General features: G+C 41.1%; 1 protein-coding gene across 3 annotated transcripts; it reads right to left on the minus strand.

The window, feature by feature from the left end:
• Positions 1-2,986: 2,986 nt before the first annotated feature.
• Positions 2,987-17,267, minus strand: LOC122795592. Of its 3 annotated transcripts, none has more exons than XM_044063848.1 (2): positions 16,892-17,267; positions 2,987-7,216 (listed from the first exon to the last, which is right to left on the minus strand). In XM_044063848.1, exon 2 carries the CDS (start codon positions 6,946-6,948, stop codon positions 4,327-4,329), a length of 2,622 nt encoding a protein of 873 aa, XP_043919783.1. In that variant the 5' UTR covers positions 6,949-7,216; positions 16,892-17,267; the 3' UTR covers positions 2,987-4,326. The 3 variants fall into 3 exon arrangements, with proteins under 3 accessions (XP_043919783.1, XP_043919785.1, XP_043919782.1); XM_044063850.1 differs by lacking the exon at positions 16,892-17,267 and adding an exon at positions 16,751-16,795; XM_044063847.1 differs by lacking the exon at positions 16,892-17,267 and adding an exon at positions 16,497-16,734.
• Between the last annotated feature and the right edge of the window lie 3,142 nt (positions 17,268-20,409).

The raw sequence follows: 20,409 nt of genomic DNA on the forward strand, positions 1-20,409 counted from the left end.
GCTGTAAAAGAGACCTGGTTCAAAGCAGCAGAAAGCACCCCTGCACTATCAGGCTATGACTCATTACACACCTTTCAGGACCAGAACTTGGACCGAAGCTCCAAAGGTATGGATGTGCACATTTCCAGATTGTTAGCCCAACATAACATATCAGAGATACTTCAGGTGCAGCTAACAGACAGTGACTCAGGTCGTAGCCTGCTACAGGTCCCCAACCATGTCCCAAGACTCCCACTCCACACTCCTAAGCACCCTGGAGAATATTAGGGTCCAACCAAACACTCTCATACTGGGCGACTTCAAATACTCCTCCATTAACTGGGAAAACTACTCATGTACCAATACACCTGCCCAACGTTTCCTGGAATTCATCATTTCCAATGCCCTGGACCAGCTCATTTTTACACCCACTAGTGGTAGCAAAATCCTTGACTTGGTCATTACTAACATGGCTGACCATTGCTCTACACCAATAGTCAACTCCTCCCTGGTTACATCCGACCACAAACTAATCACCTTGGAAATTCACATCCCTAGCCCCCCCCCCGCAAAGGTAACCACCATGAAAAACTTCTCCAAAGCTAACTTTGGGCTCCTAAAAATTGAGGTGGCCAACTTCACGGCACCCAAGAGAATATTTGCACGATCGCCGAATCATACACCAATGCACTGTACGAACACGTACACAAATGCATGGATCTTGCCATACTCAATAGAACCAAGATGCTCTCCTCCAAAAATAGGAAGCCAGTATGGTGGTCCCCTGCCATAAACAAACTCTACAACAGAAGAAGGAAACTAATGCGGAATAAGGTGAAGTCCCAAGAATGGAAAAACTCCCTTATCAGCCTCAACAAAAAGATGAGATCCCTCATCAAATCCTCTAAAGCTAGCTATGAAAACAGAATTGCAGTAGATAGTAAAGACAACCACAAGGTCTTCTATAGTTATGTAAAGAATCTCCACGGTAATACCAAGATTTGCTCTGAGCTACTGCACAATGGTACCTCCTATACTGAAGGCATTTCAAAAAAGTAGAAAGACCAGCATACAATGGCACCAGAAAATACTTTTTCTTTTTAAGAATATTAAGGTATTTTCTGGTGCCATTGTATGCTGGTCTTTCTACTTTTTTGAAATGCCTTTCTCATTTTTAGACCTTGCAGCTGCCGTACTCGCAGAGTCTTCTGTAGTTTTTTTTTTTTTTACCTCCTATACCGAGCCAACAGATATTGCCAATATACTGGCCGACAGATTCAGTGCCAACTTTACCCTTCCCCCCCAAAAGGCCAATCACAATACCAGTAGATTGCCCAGCACCCAGTATTACTGCTGCACAGGTTAAAACAGCACTGTCCAAGGCAAAGAATACAGCTTCTAAGGGACCTGACAATATCCCTAGCTGTGTTCTGCATGAACTTCAGAGTGAACTGGCACTTCTCTTGTGTGCCCTGTTCAATCACAGCCTCACCTCAGGTTTTGTCCTATTACTGCTGCACAGGTTAAAACAGCACTGTCCAAGGCAAAAAATACAGCTTCTAAGGGACCTGACAATATCCCTGGCTGTGTTCTGCATGAACTTCAGAGTGAACTGGCACTTCTCTTGTGTGCCCTGTTCAATCACAGCCTCACCTCAGGTTTTGTCCCTACCAAATGGCTGCAACACTACAGTCATCCCTCTCCACAAAGGAGGAGTGACTACAGACCCTGGGAACTATTGCCCCATTAGCCTGACGAGTCTGACATGCAAAGCTATGGAACACATCATCATGGACCTAATAAACAAGAATATAGGGAATCTCCACACTCTGGATCCCACACTGTTTGATTTTGTGAAGGGTAGATCATGCCTGGTCAACTTCTTTGAGTCAGTCACTGGAGCTGTGGATGAAGGCAAGGAGGTTCACACAACCTACCTTGATCTGACCAAGGCCTCTGATACCATTTCCCACTCAGGAATCATAGAAAAATTCACGAAGCTAAGCATCAACCCCTATATCACTAGGTGAGTTGCAAAACTGCTTCACAGACAGAACCCACAGTGTGAAAGTAGCTGACTCCAAGTCAGACTGCCAACCAGTCATGAGTTAGTCCCATAGGGTTCGGTCCTGGGTCCTCTTCTGTTTTGGTATCTACTTCTCTGAAGTCCGGGCCAACATGAAAGGACTGCCTGACAAAGTTCACAGACGATTGCAAGTTGGGAGCTATTATTAACTCCCCATGTGATGTTGACATCCTACAGAAAGCCCTCACTGAGACCAATGACTGGTGTCAGAACCATGGCCTTAAGCTCAATGCCAAAATATGTGCGTCATCCCCTTTGGGAAAAACCCAGTTCCCATGAATTACCACATCAATGGTAGTTTGCTGTAAACAGAAGACGTTATAAGAGATCTGGGAACACAGGTTGACAGCAACCTCTCTTTTGACCACCACATTGCCACTGTGGTCGGAAAGTCCTTCTATGTGGCACACTTTGTTGCTAAGGGTTTTGCATCCAGGAAGAAAGAGGTCATTGTCTCCCTCCACTCTTTCCTCATTAGGCAAATTATAGAGTACAATGTGCCATTTGGCATGTACCTCACTAGATGCCTGCAACAACTGGAGAGGCCGCAAAACTACCTCACAAAGAGGATCCTAGGCCTTAAACACTTGTCCTATATGGGCAGACTCAAAAAACTCCAACTATTCTCTGCTTGACTTACAAAGCCATGTCTGACCCAGCTCTGTTAGAAATGCCACATCTAAAGAAATCCCAATCCCTCTGCACCACACGCTCAAGAGACCTCACCCTCATTAAAACAATCAACAGAACATGCTGGAGGGACAGGTTCATAACCCAGAGACTGCTCCCATGGTATGGAACAGACTTCCCAATCATGTCAAACAGAGCACTTCACTGGCCCTCTTCAAGAGAAATCTTGAGGAGTGGATGGGAAACAGAAAATTCACCCTGGGGATCACTCCAGTGGCTCTACTCAACAGATGCAATGGGAACCAAGGTCGGGTGGCACGATGCCAGGGTAATCCTATGGGCTACACTTGTAAAGGCTCCAGGGCCATTAGCCTAGTACACACCTATGAATCCTTTCACACATCCCACACAAGAAGCTAAGCCTCCTGCACCCTTGCCAGTATTAAAACAAACTCTGGGGCATTGCAATAAATCCTCTCTCTCACAGTGATTCATTTGGAGAAAGTTACATTTCTAGTGAAAATGATGAAGTTCTGAGAATGAATTTTCACAGCTGGCTGCACTATACCAGACCTTAAATATGGCTGTCTAATTATTACCCTGAATAGTCACAGGCCACAGCTGTTTGACGTACATCAGCACATTACCATCACAGAAGCACCTTCAAAAACACAGCAATGGCAATAGCTGTTTCAATCTAATATTTTTTTTAATTTACCCCATACTAAGAAAAAATATTATCGACATTATCTTCTGAAGTATCCATAAGCGTGTCTATTATTTACATTACTGTCCAGCCCATTAAACAATTGTATGCTCCCTACAGATACTTTGTACCTCTTGGTATCTTCAGTTTAGTGCTTCCTTGAGTGCTGCTCTCTTCTTGCCAAACACTTAAGGCTTCTAAAGAAGTCATGTGGCATCAGTTCCTTTACAATGAATTCATGTATGCATGCATGTTCGGCTTCTCCATGTCTCATTGATATTGGACATACAGTATACAAAACTATATGCCAACAATTGATACTTCCCCAGTTTATACAGTATCATACGTGGATGTCTACCCTGTAATATACATACCCAAGCATTGAGGATGTTGTTACAAGATAAGAGACCGTCATTTACTACCTGTTGACATATCCCAAAAAAGGGACTCTGTCATGCATCCAGATAGTCCTTAAAGGAGTTGTTCCATCCTCATCTAGTACAAATTTTCCTTTTATTCCTGTTGTTCTACAGACTACGTACTATGACAGTTTTTCCATTTAAATTTAACTAATGAATGTGCTTGCATCCATGAAGAAAGAAATCCTTTTGCCCAACCCATTGTGTTTTGATGTCCCAGGAAACTATACCCCCAAGTTTCATTGTACATTTCAATACTCCTTTCTGGCACATTGTCTCCTTTTATTTCATGTAGAGATTATGTTTATGTTTTTACTTTTTATTTTCAGTTTGAAGCAGCCAGTTTATTCAGTGATAGGGTACCTACCGTCTTATTTTAGACTTGTACACCCAGTTGTGGCTTAAATCACATCTTGTCTTAAGCAATACTTCACTAGCTGTGCTTTTCTGTCTTGACGATTTGGCTCCAGGAAACATATGAAACTCACAGTCCCTTATTTCATCTTTCAACAAAATGTCCTTGGTGGTGATACAAAGCAGCTGTGAAATTCTGGAAAACATTCTATGCAGAGCTGTACGTTGCATGTTCCGCACATATATGAAGGCTCAGAGCGTTTCCTCTTTAATGCACAGTTTCTGCATCTAGCCTTTTTTGTTTTGACTGGGAAATGTAATCCTTCAATATCTGGGGCAAAAGTAACTTTTGCAACTGAAATGCATCTTTTCCTCTTCAGATACCCAAACAACAACTGTTCAGAGACTGCCATCAGAAAATCCAGCTGTGAGGTGGTCTTAATTTGTCCATTTTTACTTTGCTTAACAAGGTTAACATTTTCCCGATATAGGATATATGCATTGGCTACTGCTACATCCCACAAGTACCAAAACAAATAAAGCCACTTTTCAGACAGTCTTCTAATGCTAGGATATTGCAGCCATAGTTGATTAGCAATGCTGATTCTGTTTTTGTATGTTTCATACTGCTTCACAACTGCTGGACAAGGCAGAGAGAGAACAGTTCCATTACTCTGTCTTCTGGTGATATAAGTCAGTGGTGAGGTAGGGTCATGATTTGTGGAAAGGAGGAGGATTGATTTTTTATCTTTCCAAACAGTAGCTACCAGTGACCCATTCTGTAGTTGCTTGTACTGCCCTTGGGATTTCTCTTGTGTGGTCACTTTTGTAAGACATGCTGGCCATCCACTCTTTTCAGTTCTCATTGATCCACAGCAGTATATGCCTTGCTTAAGTAAATCAGTTGCCAGATGAACAGAAGTGAAGAAATGATCAAAGTATACATGGTGGTATTTGCCACACAGATTACTGGTCAAGTCCTTTACCACATTCTCTCCAAGGCTCATTTCAAGTGTGTTATTGTCATTGCCCGTTTGCACTTGAAAATCTATGATAAAACCATTGTGGGCATCTGCAAGAGTCCACACCTTAAGGTCACAATGTTGTGGCATATCTGGAATATACTGCTGCAAATGTACTTTATAGCCAGTCATCACAGCATCAACTAATACTTCCCGATGTGGGTAGTACTGGGTCCTGCATGCATTTAGAACTTTATCCAGCACAGGACGTACATGGTGTAGTTTATCATGGTTCTCTGAGCCCACTGGTGGATTCTGACTACTGTCATTTGCATGAAAATATTGATGGATCTTATTATAGCGGTCCCGAGTCATGACATTTGCAATGGGAAAATGTCCATATAGGCTAGCCTTACTCCAGTACATGCGACAGCGTGGCACTTTCACAATAGACATGTATATCTGAATGCCCAAGTATGCTTTTATGTCACATACAGTAACTGGGGTCCAGCACGTGTCACACTTTTTTGCTTCAGCCTGGAATTGTTGACTGTACCTGTTGGTCTCACGTGCTAGTAAGTCATACAATGCAGGAGGAAACATCAAGTCCATGAAGTCAAGTTCTTTACATTTTTCTTCCAGATGTACAGCAGGTCCAATGGGTTCTCTGAATTCATTAATATGCAATGGATGAAACTGACTACTCCAATCACCATCACATCCTGTGACATTTTTGTGAGGTGACTCCATGCTATTTAACCCCATAGATTCCTTTTGAAGTGGACATCTTGGCTGTTGTGATATACTCTGGCCAGTCTTGTTGTTTAGTAGATGCTTAACTTGATCATGCCTGGCCTTTTGCTCTTCACCTACATCAGTATGGATGAGTTCATTACCCTGCCATGGTATAGTGAATGGCTTCAGATCCTCATCACTATCAAACATTTCACTCTCTTGCTGTGCTATGGTTAGTGACTTTCCTTCCTCATCACTATCAGTCATTTCAGTCTCCTGCTGTGCTATGGCTAGTGATTCTCCTTCATCACTATCGGTCATTTCAGCCTCCTGCTGTGGCGTGCCTAGTGGTTTTACTTCCTCATTACTAGCAGTCATTTCACTCTCCTGCGGTGGTATGGCTTCTGATTTCAGTTCTTCATAATTATCAATCATTTTGCACTTCTGCCATGGTATGATGAGTGGCTTCAGATCCTCAGCATTATTGACCATTTCCCTCTCTTGTTGTGGCATTTCTAGTGGTTTCAGATCCTCACCACTATCAATCATTTTACACCCCTGCCATTGTACAGCTAGAGGTGTCAGATCATTGTCACTATCAAGCATTTCAGTTTCCTGCTGTGGTATGACTAATGTCTTCACATCCTCATCACTAGTGATGATTTTGTTCTCCTGATATTGTACGGCTTGTGGATTCACATCATTGTTACTATCTCTTATTTTGATCCTGTGCTGTGGCATGGCTATTGGTTTTAGATCCTCGTCACAACTGATTATTTTCCTTCTCTGCCGTGATATGGCTAGCGATTTCACTTTCTCTTTACTTTTTATCATTTTTCTGCCCTTCCGTGACAAGACCAATGGCTGGTGAACCTTCGTGTTCTTGCTACACTGGTACTGCTGTTGCTGTAGCCCTGTACATGAAGCATTACTATCTTTACTGTAATCAGTGGATACTTCAGACTCAAGTGCGATCAGTGCCTCATCAGTATCAGATTCATGAGTACCCAGAAGTTCCAGGTCACTGTCACTATCACCATTACCGGTGAATATGACTGTGATGATATCATTATCCATGGTGTGGTGTTTCCTTCCTGGAGTACTATTTATATAACAACATTTGTCTGTTTTAGATTCTTCTGTTCCCTTTAGCTTTTATTGTTTCAGCCCCTTCTTGCACTTTTGTTTTTTTACCTTATGTTGTATTATTTTCTTTGCTGCAGATATATCATACTAGGTCTTCCACCACTTTTGTACAGTGTTGTTACATAACTGTGTTACTTACTCCATTTGTCTTTTCTTCTCTCTCTTAATCCTTCACTATACAAGCACTTTGGATGTTTCTCTGTAAAACAAAACACAAGCAGAATTAAACTGCTACTTGCTGACAGAATGATTTGCAAAACACATAGATAATCTATTAGCAGAAATAAGTGTGTAGCAACACAGATACGAAACAACCCAAAACACAATTATGTATACAAACCTGAGTTAGCTAACTGAACAATATCTACAGCTAAAATTAATATTCTCACATTAGAAAGGGAAGGCTTAAAATGGCCTGCAAAGCAGCTAGCCTAGTACTTACTTGTGAACCTTGTGAATAAAAATAATGCTTAGTCCTAAGCCCAGTTAAACAAAGTAGAGAAACACATGACTAACAAGCACAGCAAAACCAGAGTATCTAGTACAACCAGTAGACAGCTGAAGCACAAATGATTATCAAGAATTATGAACACATGAGAAGGGTGGCACTGTGCTATAACAATTCATAGGAGGTTACTAGGCTAAAGGCCCTAGGGTCCTTACAAGCCTAGCCAAGTTCAGCCCTTGTTTTCTTAACAGTCTAGAGATATGGTCTATGTTATAAGCAGATCTAAATCAACACCGACTACCCCTATCCAAAAGGGACACGGGTGAATTTGCGGTTTCCCATCCAATTGTCCAAATTATGCTTAAAAAGGGTCAAAGAGGGGCTCTGTTTAACTTGTATTGGAAGTTTATTCCAGAGGAGAGACAACATCTGGAAGACATTTCTGTCTCTCCGGCAAGTCCTGTTGATGTCATATGCTACATTAAGGTCCCTACAGTGAGAGTGAACTGTGTACCATTTGACTTATGAATGTGCAGCATTTCCATTAAGGCAGGATCAGCGGTTGCTCTGTATGCAAGGCACAGGTTGCCTCTCAGTAGTTTATACGATACAGAGTACAGCGACGATGATTTCACTCTGTCCACGTAAGACATGTTCTGAAGACCCCAAATTTTCTTTGTGAGGAACACTTGAGGTCGCTCTAGTTGCTGCAGCTGCCTGTTTAGGTACATACCAAAGGAAGCACTGTACTCTACTACTGGCCTGATGAGGGAAGAGTACCTCTTTTGTTCTGGAAGCTTGCTTATGAGGTGAGCAACATAGAAGGCCTTTCTTACCACTGCAGAGACATGGTCATCAGAAGTAAGATTGCTGTCAACCTGTGTGCCTAACTCTCTCACCACTGACTTAGAGCTTAGAGTGTTATTTAGAGCTTAGGGTGTTATTAACATGATAATCTGCAGGGACATCGCCTTTACCAAAGGACATGATAATGCATTTTTTTGCACGAACTTTAAGATCATGACACTGGCACCAATCATCAGTTTGCATAAGTACTTCTTGTAGAATGCTGACACCATTTGAGGATGCAATGACTGCCTCCAATTTGCAGTCATCAGACGTGTCGGCCACAGACCTGTTGTTTTTGCCTGTACTTCTGAGAAGTAGATTGCAAACAATAGGGGCTCCAGCACTAATCTCTGTGGAACACCATTGGTAATGGGTCTGCTGGTGGAGGTGGAGTCGCATATTTTGACTCTGTGTGCTCTGTCGGTGAACCAGTTTGCAACCCACCTGACAGTATATGGGTAGACCCCCAGCTGGGTGAGTTTTTCAATGATGCCTGAGTGGGGGATTGTGTAAAAGGCCTTGGTCAAGTCTAGGTAGGCTGTATGCACAGATCTGCCTTTGTCCAGGGCTTTGGTGACAGTCTCAAAGATATCCACCAAGATCAACAGGCAGGATCTCCCATTAATAAAACCAAATTGGGTCAAATCAAGTGTTTGAAGGTCCCCTATATCCTTGTTGATAAAGTCCATGATGATTCTCTCTACGGCCTTACAAATAAGGCTGGTTAGGCTAATGGGTCTATAGTTCCCAGGGTTGGTGGATGCACCCCCCCCCACTCGTGCAAGGGGACAACGGTAGCGGTTTTCCATTCAGCAGGGCCAAAGCCAGTGTTTAAGCTGTGACTGAAGAATACCTAATGGTGTTGCTAACTCCTGTTTTAAACCATTGAGAATGCAGCCTGGGTTGTTATTAGGTTCCATAGAGGCTGTGTATTTGGCCTTTGAGAGAGTGGTTAAGACATGCTCTTTACAGGCAGCAGGTGGAGAGGAGGTGGTAGGAATGTTTTGGGGTACATGTGGCAGGGACAGGGTGGACAGGTTTTCACTGAACCTGTCTGCTAGCAGGTTGGCTATTTCCACTGGTTCAGTATATGTGGTAGCATTAATAAGTATAAACCACCACTCTGGCCAAACCACCACTCTGGCCAAACAATAAAGGAAACCACCAGCAAATAGCAAAAACCACAGTTTAATATCGCTTTCGTCTTCAAAAGACTTTTTCAGAATGAAATAAAACACACACTTCAGTAGTTGCTTATATAACAAATTATAATAACCAATTAAATAATTAAACCAATTAAATAATTAAAACACAATCAGTATTTAAAGCTACTTATCCCTCTACCATGTTAATAACAGCCAAAGTAAATTATTTTAAAATCTTCAGTCTTCTATTTTTTAATAAACATTTAATGTTAACTAAATCATTTATGCCAGTTTTTTTTAACAGCTCCTAACCTTAGCTGCCACAGAGTTTCTCTCTGTCCAATATTTGTAACTACATGTTCCAACACAGTAAACAACATTTTTTTGTATCCATTGCATGTAATGGAGTGCCTAAATAAAGCATTGTTAACATTCTTAGACCTAATACAATAACAATGTTCCTTAATTCTTTTAGTTAATGACCTAGTGGACATACCTACATAAACTTAACTACAAAAAGAGCAAATGGCAAGATAAACTATACCTCTGTTGTTACAGTTATATACACCATCAATGGGAATGGTCTTATTTAAATGAAGTAATTCCACATATGGCCCCTGTTAAATAAACCGACATGAGGCACAAAAGCCACACTTATACATTTTCTTACACCGTCTACTTGTATCAGAATTATTATCGGTAATTAAGTCAAACTGTAAACACTTTTTTAGACAACTAGTTTGCTTATATATAAAATTAGGCCCATCTCCAACAACTTGTAATAAATCACTATTCCCACGTAGAATATTCAAATTTTTTTATTACGATGGACCTTATACCAAGTCTATCAACAGACACATCCAAGATACAAGAAGTACCAAAATAATTCCTAACATTTGAATTATTAATAGTACCACTAGTGGTCAATTTTGACTTATTATTGATAAACCCATTTGTTAAAATGGGTGGAAAATCCTTAGTCCTTCTTACCTTTATCTCATTAACTAGTTTGTCAAGCAATTAAGGATGCCCTCTGTGTAAAAACATTATGTATAAATCTAAGCTCATCCTCAAAAACATCATCATCCAAAATCATCCGTGAAGCACGTATAAACTGACCTTTGGGTATATTATTTTTGATAAAACCAGGATGGCTGCTCAAGTAATGCAAGTAACTTAACAAAAGTCTCCTTCCTATGTATATTGCTTTTAAATTATTATCAGTGGTGTCCCAAGTCAAAGTAACATCCAAAAAATGAACTGATAAACCAACATTCCCCACAGCAAATTTAAAAAAACAATCACAAGAATTGTTTACACCGTCACAAAAGTGCCTAACATGATCAATGTCACCTTCCAAAATAAAAAAAAAAACAGTCATCCACATATCTACCATAAAAGATGACCGGATACTGCACCATAATAGGTCTAAGGAGACTGTGTTTCCACCATCCAAGAACTAAATTGGCGTACGCTGGGGCTGCAGCGGACCCCATAGCTACCCTTCTTAATTGTTTAAAAATTCTCTTATTAAAACAATAGTTGTTATGAAGTACTAGTTCCAACAGGATACATAAAATAAATACATTGTTAGCAGGAAGGTGGGCCACAGTGCCCAAAAACTGTCTAACAAAATCAACACCTTGGTCATGTGGAATGCTTGTAAATAAGGACTGAACATCCACTATAAACACAATATTTTTATTTGGGTCAAAGGAATACTTGGAATTAAAATCCCTAATTTGATCCAAAAAGTGCCATGAATCCTTAATAAATGAATCCAATTTTGTACCAGTCGATTTAACATGTAATCTCCTACCAAGGGGATAACCTTCCGTTCAGACCCATAGTATCTTCTCCTAACTCGGTGATGGAAGGTTTTATGAATTTTGGGGATTCCAAACAGAGTTCCCAAAAATAGATGTTCAACCAGCATACATTTATACATGTCATTAGTAATACAACCATCAACCCAAAGGTCATATAACTATATATGCATAGATTGATATGCCTTAGAAATAAACTGTTGATCGACCATTAAATATTCAAGTTTATTTAACATTTTCTATAGACTGTGTATACTTCTCCTGTTCATTAATCACTAACACCCTCCCTTAATGGCCTTCAAGAACCAAAGATGATGTAAGGTACTTAAATCTTTTGGGGCTAACCTTTGAGCCCTAATAAGGTTGTAGTATTTATATTCTGGCTTACCCTGAGCAAGTTTCCTAATTTCGTCAGTACAACAATTTTCAAAAAAACACATAAGGTGTTAATTAAGGGAGGGGAAATTGTTAGCAAACAAACAGTTACTTAACCCCATACCTGAAAAAAATAATTAAAATTCAATTTGTGACAAAACATTTTTAAATCTAACAAAGTATGCCCTAAATCCATCCATTTACTAGGCACAAAATTGAATCCAAGACCCAAAACAAATAAATGTTCAAAAGTAAAAGAATATTGTGATAAATTATACAATTTTACAGCAGAGAAGTCATTAATTAAGCATTCATTAAAAAACAGTTACTTTGTCTTGTTCTTCATTGAAGCCCTTCTTGTTGGCCCGTCGCTCATTTTGTTCTGGTCCACAACTGTTCGTTTCTCTAATGGGACTCACCCTACACAATAAGAAACTTGTCTAGAATTGGTGAGGCCATCATTTGAAACATGAAAAGCTACATCTGTAGTCAAGTCAATATCAGCAGAAACAACGCCAGCTGACTCGCCAGTAGGAGTCAAGATCCATGGTTAAATTGGAAATGATATCATGAACAGCATCTTTAGTAACTTAAGGCCATATTATTAGAATATGCATCAATATCCCTTTGTAATTTCTTTAACTTTCTCAGGATTAAACCTTGCTCGAACTCTTCGATGGAAAACAGCACAGTAGAATATTCTTTATTTAAGAAAGGCATTTTTCTTATAAACTTTTGAAGGGAAGCTTCAGTTTTAATAATTTCATTACTAACTTCATCAATCCGTTGTTTGTTACGGCCAACTACTAGTTTTAAAAAGTCAAGCCCAGTTTTCGAAAAAAAAAAGGAAACCAGTTCAGGAAAGAAGGAATCCGTAGGTAGTACACCATTGGGGCACTAAAAAAGCTTAGCCCCTTCGGTACTACTCCCACCAATATACATTTATAAAAATACTTTGTCTCAACTACTAAAGCCCTGTATTTTTTTAATAATTTTTCCAACAGGGAAAAAAGTCGTTTTGCATTTTTCTCCTACTCTACATTTCTATCTATAGTAGCGGTAGAGGTTAAGGGCAAATTATAACCATCAAAAAGGGTCTGTGTCACAGTTTAAAACTGCATTAATATCACTAACACAGTACTGGCATTTTCAGAATGAGATACAGGAGCAGACTTGTCTATAATAGTCTCCAAACTCTCATCATCTGAACTCAAAAAGGAAACTTTGCAAAACCCAATCATTTTATAGTTACTTGCCATCAGAGTCTCAAAGGTCTTCTGCATATCCTTCATAGAACATACTAACACAGAAAGCAAGTTAGTGTCCTGCATATCTAACGTACCAGGTGTAGGATGAACAGACATCTCCATTAGTGGGTCCCCGTTCAGGCCAGCCATCCGCAGGAAAGAAAAATGACTAGTAAAATCAACAGTCCCAAAGGATGAAGCAGCAAACAAACCACCAAGTATAAACCACCACTCTGGCCGAACAATATAGGAAACCACCAGCAAATAGCAAAAACCACAGTTTAATATCGTTTTCGTCTTCAAAAGACATCTTCAGAATGAAATAAAACACACACTTCAGTAGCTGTTTATAACAAACAAATTATAATAATTAACTAATTAAATAATTAAAAACACATAAATCAGTATTTAAAGCTACATATCCCTCTACCATGTTAATAACATTTCCCTTAATCTGTTAATTTGGAACAGTAAGGTTTTGGTGTTGTTGGTTCGGTCTTTAGTGGTTTGGGTAAGTGTAAATTTGATTAATGAAAGTAGACCGCAAGTTGTACATGTATAATTTACCCAATCTATGGACAGGTACTTAAAGTCATCCATAATCAAGGTGTTTGGCTGTATTTTGAGCGACTCAAGTAGATCCAAGTAGGCAGTGTAGATATCATGGTTCATGGAGGAGGATCTATAGCAGACTATAACTATAGGAAAGACCCCTCTCCAAGTTATCTGCACATGGAGTAACTCTAGGTAATCATTCTGTTTTACCAATCTGAAGGTGTATTTATCTTTGATGAATATTGATACTCCTCCTCTAGTTTTCACACATTCATTTTGTGGTCTGAAAAAGTGGAAAGCAGTATATCCCGGTATGGCTGGGGTGCTCTCCATGGTTTGAACCAGGTCTCTGTGACTGCACAGATGTATGCCTTAGCCACTAACTGAAAGCCTGGAGATGACAGGTAGAGATTCTGGCAAAGCACCGTGATCTATCAACCATATCATCCCAGACTGACAGGTCCTGGATCCCCTTAGTATGACACCAGAAACTTAGCCAATTGTTGAAGTAAATCATTTTTTTCTGTACTGAGGCATCACCCTAGTTGAAGGCAGAATGCTGCTTAAGGCCAGGGACATACCCACCTGGGACACACAATCAGATAGCTCAGTCATGTCTCTTCATACAGTCCAGTGAGGTACATCTCAAGTCGATCACACCAACATGGACTATGACAGATTCATAACACTGCCTGTTGCTGACCGACGTGAGTGCATGTGTGATGTGGCGGATTCTGGCACCTGACAAACAGCTGTCTAGGACTTTTTCCTTATCCAATCGGATGAGTGGGACATCTGCGTGCCTCACAATGGAGTCACTGGTGCATGTGTTTGTATGTGTACTGCAATTTGTTGGGAGTGTATTAAGTGAAAGGTCTTTATGTTTGGGAAGTCTCTGATTTTTAGGGAGGCTTCTATTGAGAACCTCTGCATACGTAGGTTTAGGTCTTGTATGCGTGGATGGTGCAGGAGGTGAAGTGTGTGAGCTGATAACCTGCTTAGTATCCGATATACTGAGTGACAGAGCCTACAGTCTAGATTCTTAATACAGATGCATCTCTTACACATACTCACATATTGAATTTGTGTGAATTAGGAAAAGTGCATTGTCAGTGTACATAAGGTAATTGCTAAATTGCCCCTGGATACCCATGTCGGTCAGGCTGGCTGGAGAAATGGTGGGAAATTGTCCATTCATGATGTTAGGTGATGTACTATGGTCAGTAATAGAGACAAGAAAAAGTTTGAGGGGCTTAACGAGTAAGACTTGTGGAGGAACCTCAGAGGCTCAGCTGAGTGCCTAACCAGGCAGTGAAGCACAATAATGAGAAACCTCAGATGCAGCACACGTAGTCAACTAAGGGAAAATTATCTAAGAGTTTGCGTCTATAACTGCCAATGGTATCCTTCACTGCGCAGTAGTGCACAGTTATGCAGGTGCTGCATTCCATGTAAACATGAGTTAATGCAAGCAATAAGTAGCAAAGTAGTTAAATTGATTTCAAACACTCTAACCAATAGTAGCACACTAGACTGGGCCCTGGGCTAACAATCACCACTCAGATAGGTCCTGAGCTACACTCTACTCTCACTAGAGTGTAGAGGGAGGCTCTCTTTTGTGGGTGGAAAGTTGGATTAGTGCTCAGAAACTGTAAAAACAGACTGGGCCCAACAAATCTGAATCAAGTCTGTGCTTGGCTAAAAGTGCAGCAAACAGCAAAAATACGATACAAGACGTGCAGATCTAGTAAAAATGAAAAAACTATATTTATTTTTCAGTAGCGCAGTGGATGATTCAGATAACACAGAAGATTTATTGCTCGTTACTAACCTCTGTGCAGCTCTGTTTCAGTTCCTGCCTGGTGTCACTTCTGTCTGGAGTTTGCATATCCTCCCTGCACAACTGCATATTTTTTGCTGAATGGGTCCAGTCTCCTCTCACATGGAACGGCCACAATTATGACATCCCTCAATGTGTAGTTTGAATGCAAGGGTGTAGGTGTCCTATCATCCTAACGAAGACTCTGAATGTCAAGCTTCTGCTGCTTACTGAGACCGACACTGGCTCCTTGTGACAATGAAACTGGCAAAGCAGGTAAGGAAAATAGTCGGATGGATAGATGAACAGACTGATACACGTGTATTATGATTCTAATAACTGCTCTTGTCCTAAATGCTTACTCCTTTGAGATACTACCCTCTGTGACACAACAGATTTTCTTGTGATGTCCTGGCTCTGCCTGCTTATCATCTGTTCATCAAGGTAGTACCTTACCACTATATTCTGAACGTGCAATCTACAACTCTGAAACATACAAACTTAGTGGAACAGTGGTACAGCGGTTAATGCTGTCGCCTCACAGCAAGAGGTTCTCTGGTTCGATTCTCGGCTGGGGTGCCTTCTGTGCGGAGTTTGCATGTTCTCCCTGCGTTCGTGTGGGTTTCCTCCGGGTACTCAGGTTTCCTCCCACATTCTAAAGACATGCTTCTGGAGCATTTCTCCCCGGGCCTCCACTGAAAACAGGATCTGTGGAACCTAGTCGGACTTTCCCGGTCAACAAATGCTAAATAAAATAAATAAAATAAAAATAAAATTGTTCTAGGCATACAAACCAGTTACATTTAACCAATTACATCTTGCACTGCCTGCAACATTTTAGTTGTGCTTGAATGACAAACATGGTGTATACAACAGTTTTAAACAAAAATGTAACAAAACATCATGCAGCTGTACAACGCAGAAATTTCAAAGTAGTGAGCTCATGTAAGCACTACTCAACTGTCTATTTTTCAGGGACGTCCCTGATTTTGGCTCAAAATGTAGCCTATCCCTCTTAAAAGTGGTGATTTAGGGTAATGTGACAGTACAGTAACAGTCTTCTTTTACTTTAGATAATGCACATTAACTCACATTATTCAGAAATAATCTCAAGTTAAAAGTACTGATCTTTTACAACGTGTGCCTGATTATTTCCGGATTTATCCACAACTCTGGAAGTAAGCCGCTAAGAGCTATGCGATGTCATTGCCTTACCTAGGACTTGAATTCAGGTGAGCCCTTGTTCTGTTGTGGTGATGGCATCCAACTGCAATCAAAACAGCCGAGATGTGAACAGCCCTATCATAACCTTTTCCTGTTAACAAAGCAAACTATGCACATTACTTCCTTTACACAAGGCAAACACAAAACTCCCGTCAGTGTTACCTACTACCAAAATAAAATGCAATGGGGACAACCTTACAGCTAAAAATTCTGACCGACCAATTTAGAGTTTTTCATCCACCTACCTATATCCACGTCATTTACAGCCCCACCTTCTGTCTCGATTTACTTTAAATACCGGATTTCTTAACTTGATCCAGCTTTGTTTATAGCTCCCTGTGTGTACAGGAGACTCTCAAATTAGGTTCCTACAAATTTATACTCACATCGTTTGTGGCTTGCATTCTCTTTATTCTTCGATCACAGATGCGAATACATTGATATTTTGTGGCAGATATGTTCCTCTCAGAACAGTTTCTACAAACAGTTGCTATTTAAAAATGATTGCGCTTTTCTGCCTGTATGCTGACTGTTTTATACTGCTTGCAGCTATCAGGGGAACTGAATAATATTTCTGGCTGACCCCATTTCAATCATACAACAGATATTCAAATGTTTTAACCCCCAGAACTGCATACAGCAACATGATGTAAAGCGGACAGTTCTGAACACACTAAATTAAACGTTTGCTATAATTCCCGGATCCCGATTTCAGTGTGCGTATGTGCGTTTGTATTTGTGCAGTAGCTGGTAGCACGCACGGTTGCTGGAAGTACAAATATGGGAATCTGCAAGAATATACGCGCCAGTGTGTGCTAATACGAGTACGAGTGTGCTTGCTTTTATGCTGTTTTCCTGATGTTGTTATCCTCTCATTTTTTTTGATTATATGGTAAGTGACCGAGTATTTCAGACAATTCAGTGACGCTAGACATTAGCATTTCATACTTCTTATTGTTCAGAGATTATAAAAGGAAGCAAAACCTGTTGTTCTATGAAGTACTCAAGTGGATTAGAGTTGTTTAAAAAAGGCACTTGATTTTGTCTCCCTAGTTATATTTTGCTATGTCCAGAATTCTTGGGCAAGTAAGTGTGTGTCTTTCCAACTTCTCAGTGCACAACGGGGGTTAGCAATACCCTGTGTAGATGCAAATGCCTAGATACAACTTTTTCCCTAGAGAACAGCCAGTGGAACCTTCCCAAGCTTCCCTGTTACACTGCGGGTAATTTAGCAGCATTGCCACACTTTTTAATCTCCAATCCTCAATAGAATAAGTCCCGTTGCTAAACCTAGAGCAAAGGCCCGCCCCCTAACAGCACTTTCAGTTTAACCTGCTACAATGGACAAGTCAGTTTCCCAACATTTCTCCAACCAACCTGATTTACATGGGCATCCTGAGGCAATGTAGTAACTGCCTCATGAATACTGACAACCATTTTCACCTACAGCAAACAGATATAGTATGTGAGAGATGTAACTATACTATGAAACTGGAATTAAATCTCTCGCCTAACAATAAACAAGACTTCAAACAGGTTGTCAGCACACACATCTCTCCTCTCACAATAGATAAAGTCACGACACATAAACCCACATTTGGGGAGGTACTCACAAACAGCCGACCAAGAGACCAGAGCCCTCCCAAGTGCAAACAACTCACACATACAAGAGCACGACCAAAATCTACTACACATAACAGCACACATACCAGTGTCTCAGCGAATAACCCCCTAAGGCAGAACACCTTAAAACCAAATGTTCTAGTCATAGGAGGTTCTGTACTGACACACAGATGTTCTCCTCACCAGGCTGGACAAGGAGAAGGTCATAGTCACTTATTTGTCTTGTGTCAGGATCCATCAAATCATGCATGCACTCAAGTCACTTAATTACCATTATGACTCTGCCATAGTACATGCTGGGGTGAATAACTTGAGAGGTACCTCCCTGAACTACATGAAGAGAGACATGACTGAACTCTCAGATTATGTGTCCCATACAGGTATGTCCCTAGCCCTAAGCAGCATTCTACCTTCACCCAGGATCATGTCACAGTATGAACAAAAAATTACTGACTTCAACAATTGGCTTATCTTCTGGTGTCAGTCCAGGGGGATCCAGTATCTGTCAGCCTGGGAAGACATGGTCAACAGACCATTGCTGTTTTGCTAGAGATGGTCTTCACATCAGATGGCTTAGTGGTTAAGGTCTTCACCTCCCATGCACAAGGTACAAGGTTCTATCCTGACCTCCGACCAATGCCTGTTTGGAGTTTGCATGTTCTCCTCGTGTCTCTGTGGAGTTTCTCCCATGTCCGAAAAACATGTTGAGTGTTCCCATCTCAAACTCACCAATGAATGGAGCTGTGGGCAGCAGCACAGAGTCTATATGATGCCCTATAGGGGGAAGAGTTGTACAGACCAACTGCTTTGGTCATCTACTGTGGTGTGCAGTATCCTCAATACAGGAGAACATGGATCACAGACGTGTGGTAGGGCTAGCCACTTGATGGTGTAAAATATGGCTCTAGGTGATTCGGTCATGTTGACTAATGTTGGCAAAAATGGGCATGGATAGTTACCGGTGATAAATGGGTTGAGGACCCGGCCTACTCTCACCCACATCAGGGACCCTTGCTAATGGTGGGAGGGTTATATGTGCCCCTATTGCCCAGTGTGTGTCTACCATAAAGCCCAGCAACCCTGGGCCAATAAGCTACTGGCTGGTCGGTGTCTATTTGCCCAGCCTGGGTTACTTGGGATAGCTCAGTTGAGCGAAAGCTGGATGTAAAACCAACCAACCTGCCAAACATGAACTGAGAATTGCTATGCTTAGTGTAGGTTCACTGACAGGACGCAGCTTGGAAGTGGATGACATGATGATATGGAGGAGGCTGGACATCCTATGTATCCAAGAGACAAGATGGAAGGGCAGTGCAGCAAAGCCATTTGGCTTGGGATCCAGATTCTACTACTCAGGTGGGGGACAGGCTAGAAATGGTGTAAGAATTGTGGTTAGAGAGAGGCTTCAGAAAGCAGTGAGGGATATCATCAGAATTAATGACAGACTCATGGTAATCCGACTCCAGTGTAATGATAGGAAAATATTCATAATCTCAGCATATGCTCCACAGCAGGGTTGTGATAGTGAGGAAAAGAATGCATTCAGTCAGCAGTTGCAGGACCTACTAGATAAAGCAGGACAACATGAATTGGTGTTGATATTGTGTGACTTGGATGCACATATTGGGACAGACAGAACAGGATATGAGGACTGCCTGTGTCCACATGGGTGGACTAACATGAATAAAGAAGGAGAAGCCATTTTAGACTTCTCTGTGGCAAATGGCTTGATAGTAGCCAACACATGGTTCAGAAAGCGAGACAGTCACAAGATCACATACAGGAGTAGCCAATATGCAACTCAGGTAGACTTCCTCCTAGTAAGCACTCAGGTCACTCCAAAGTAAGTACAAATATGACTCCGTCATTGTCCATGCTGGTGTGAATGACCTGAGATGTACCTCCATGGACTACATTGAGAGAGACATAGAGGAGCTCTCTGATAATGTAGCCCAGGCCGGTATAACCCTGACCTTGAGTTGCATCTTGCCCTCACCAAGAATGATGCCACAGTATAAAGACAAAATGATCAATTTTAACAACTGGCTAAAGTATTGGTGTCATTCAAAGGGGATCCAGTGTCTGTCAGCCTGGGATGACATGCTCGACGAGCCACGTTGCTTCGCTAGGGACGGCTTGCACCTGTCACCCCTGGGCTTTCAAATACTGGCTAAGGCTCTTGCCACCCCCATAGTGCCTTTTTTAGGCAAGGCTCTAAAGACAAACCCACCTTCATAGACAACACAAGGAAAAAAAAAACTAAGGGTAATGCTACTCAACA

Source organism: Protopterus annectens, chromosome 2.part2 (assembly GCF_019279795.1).
Source record: "Protopterus annectens isolate FY-2018-M chromosome 2.part2, PAN1.0, whole genome shotgun sequence".
Lineage (NCBI taxonomy): Eukaryota > Metazoa > Chordata > Ceratodontiformes > Protopteridae > Protopterus > Protopterus annectens.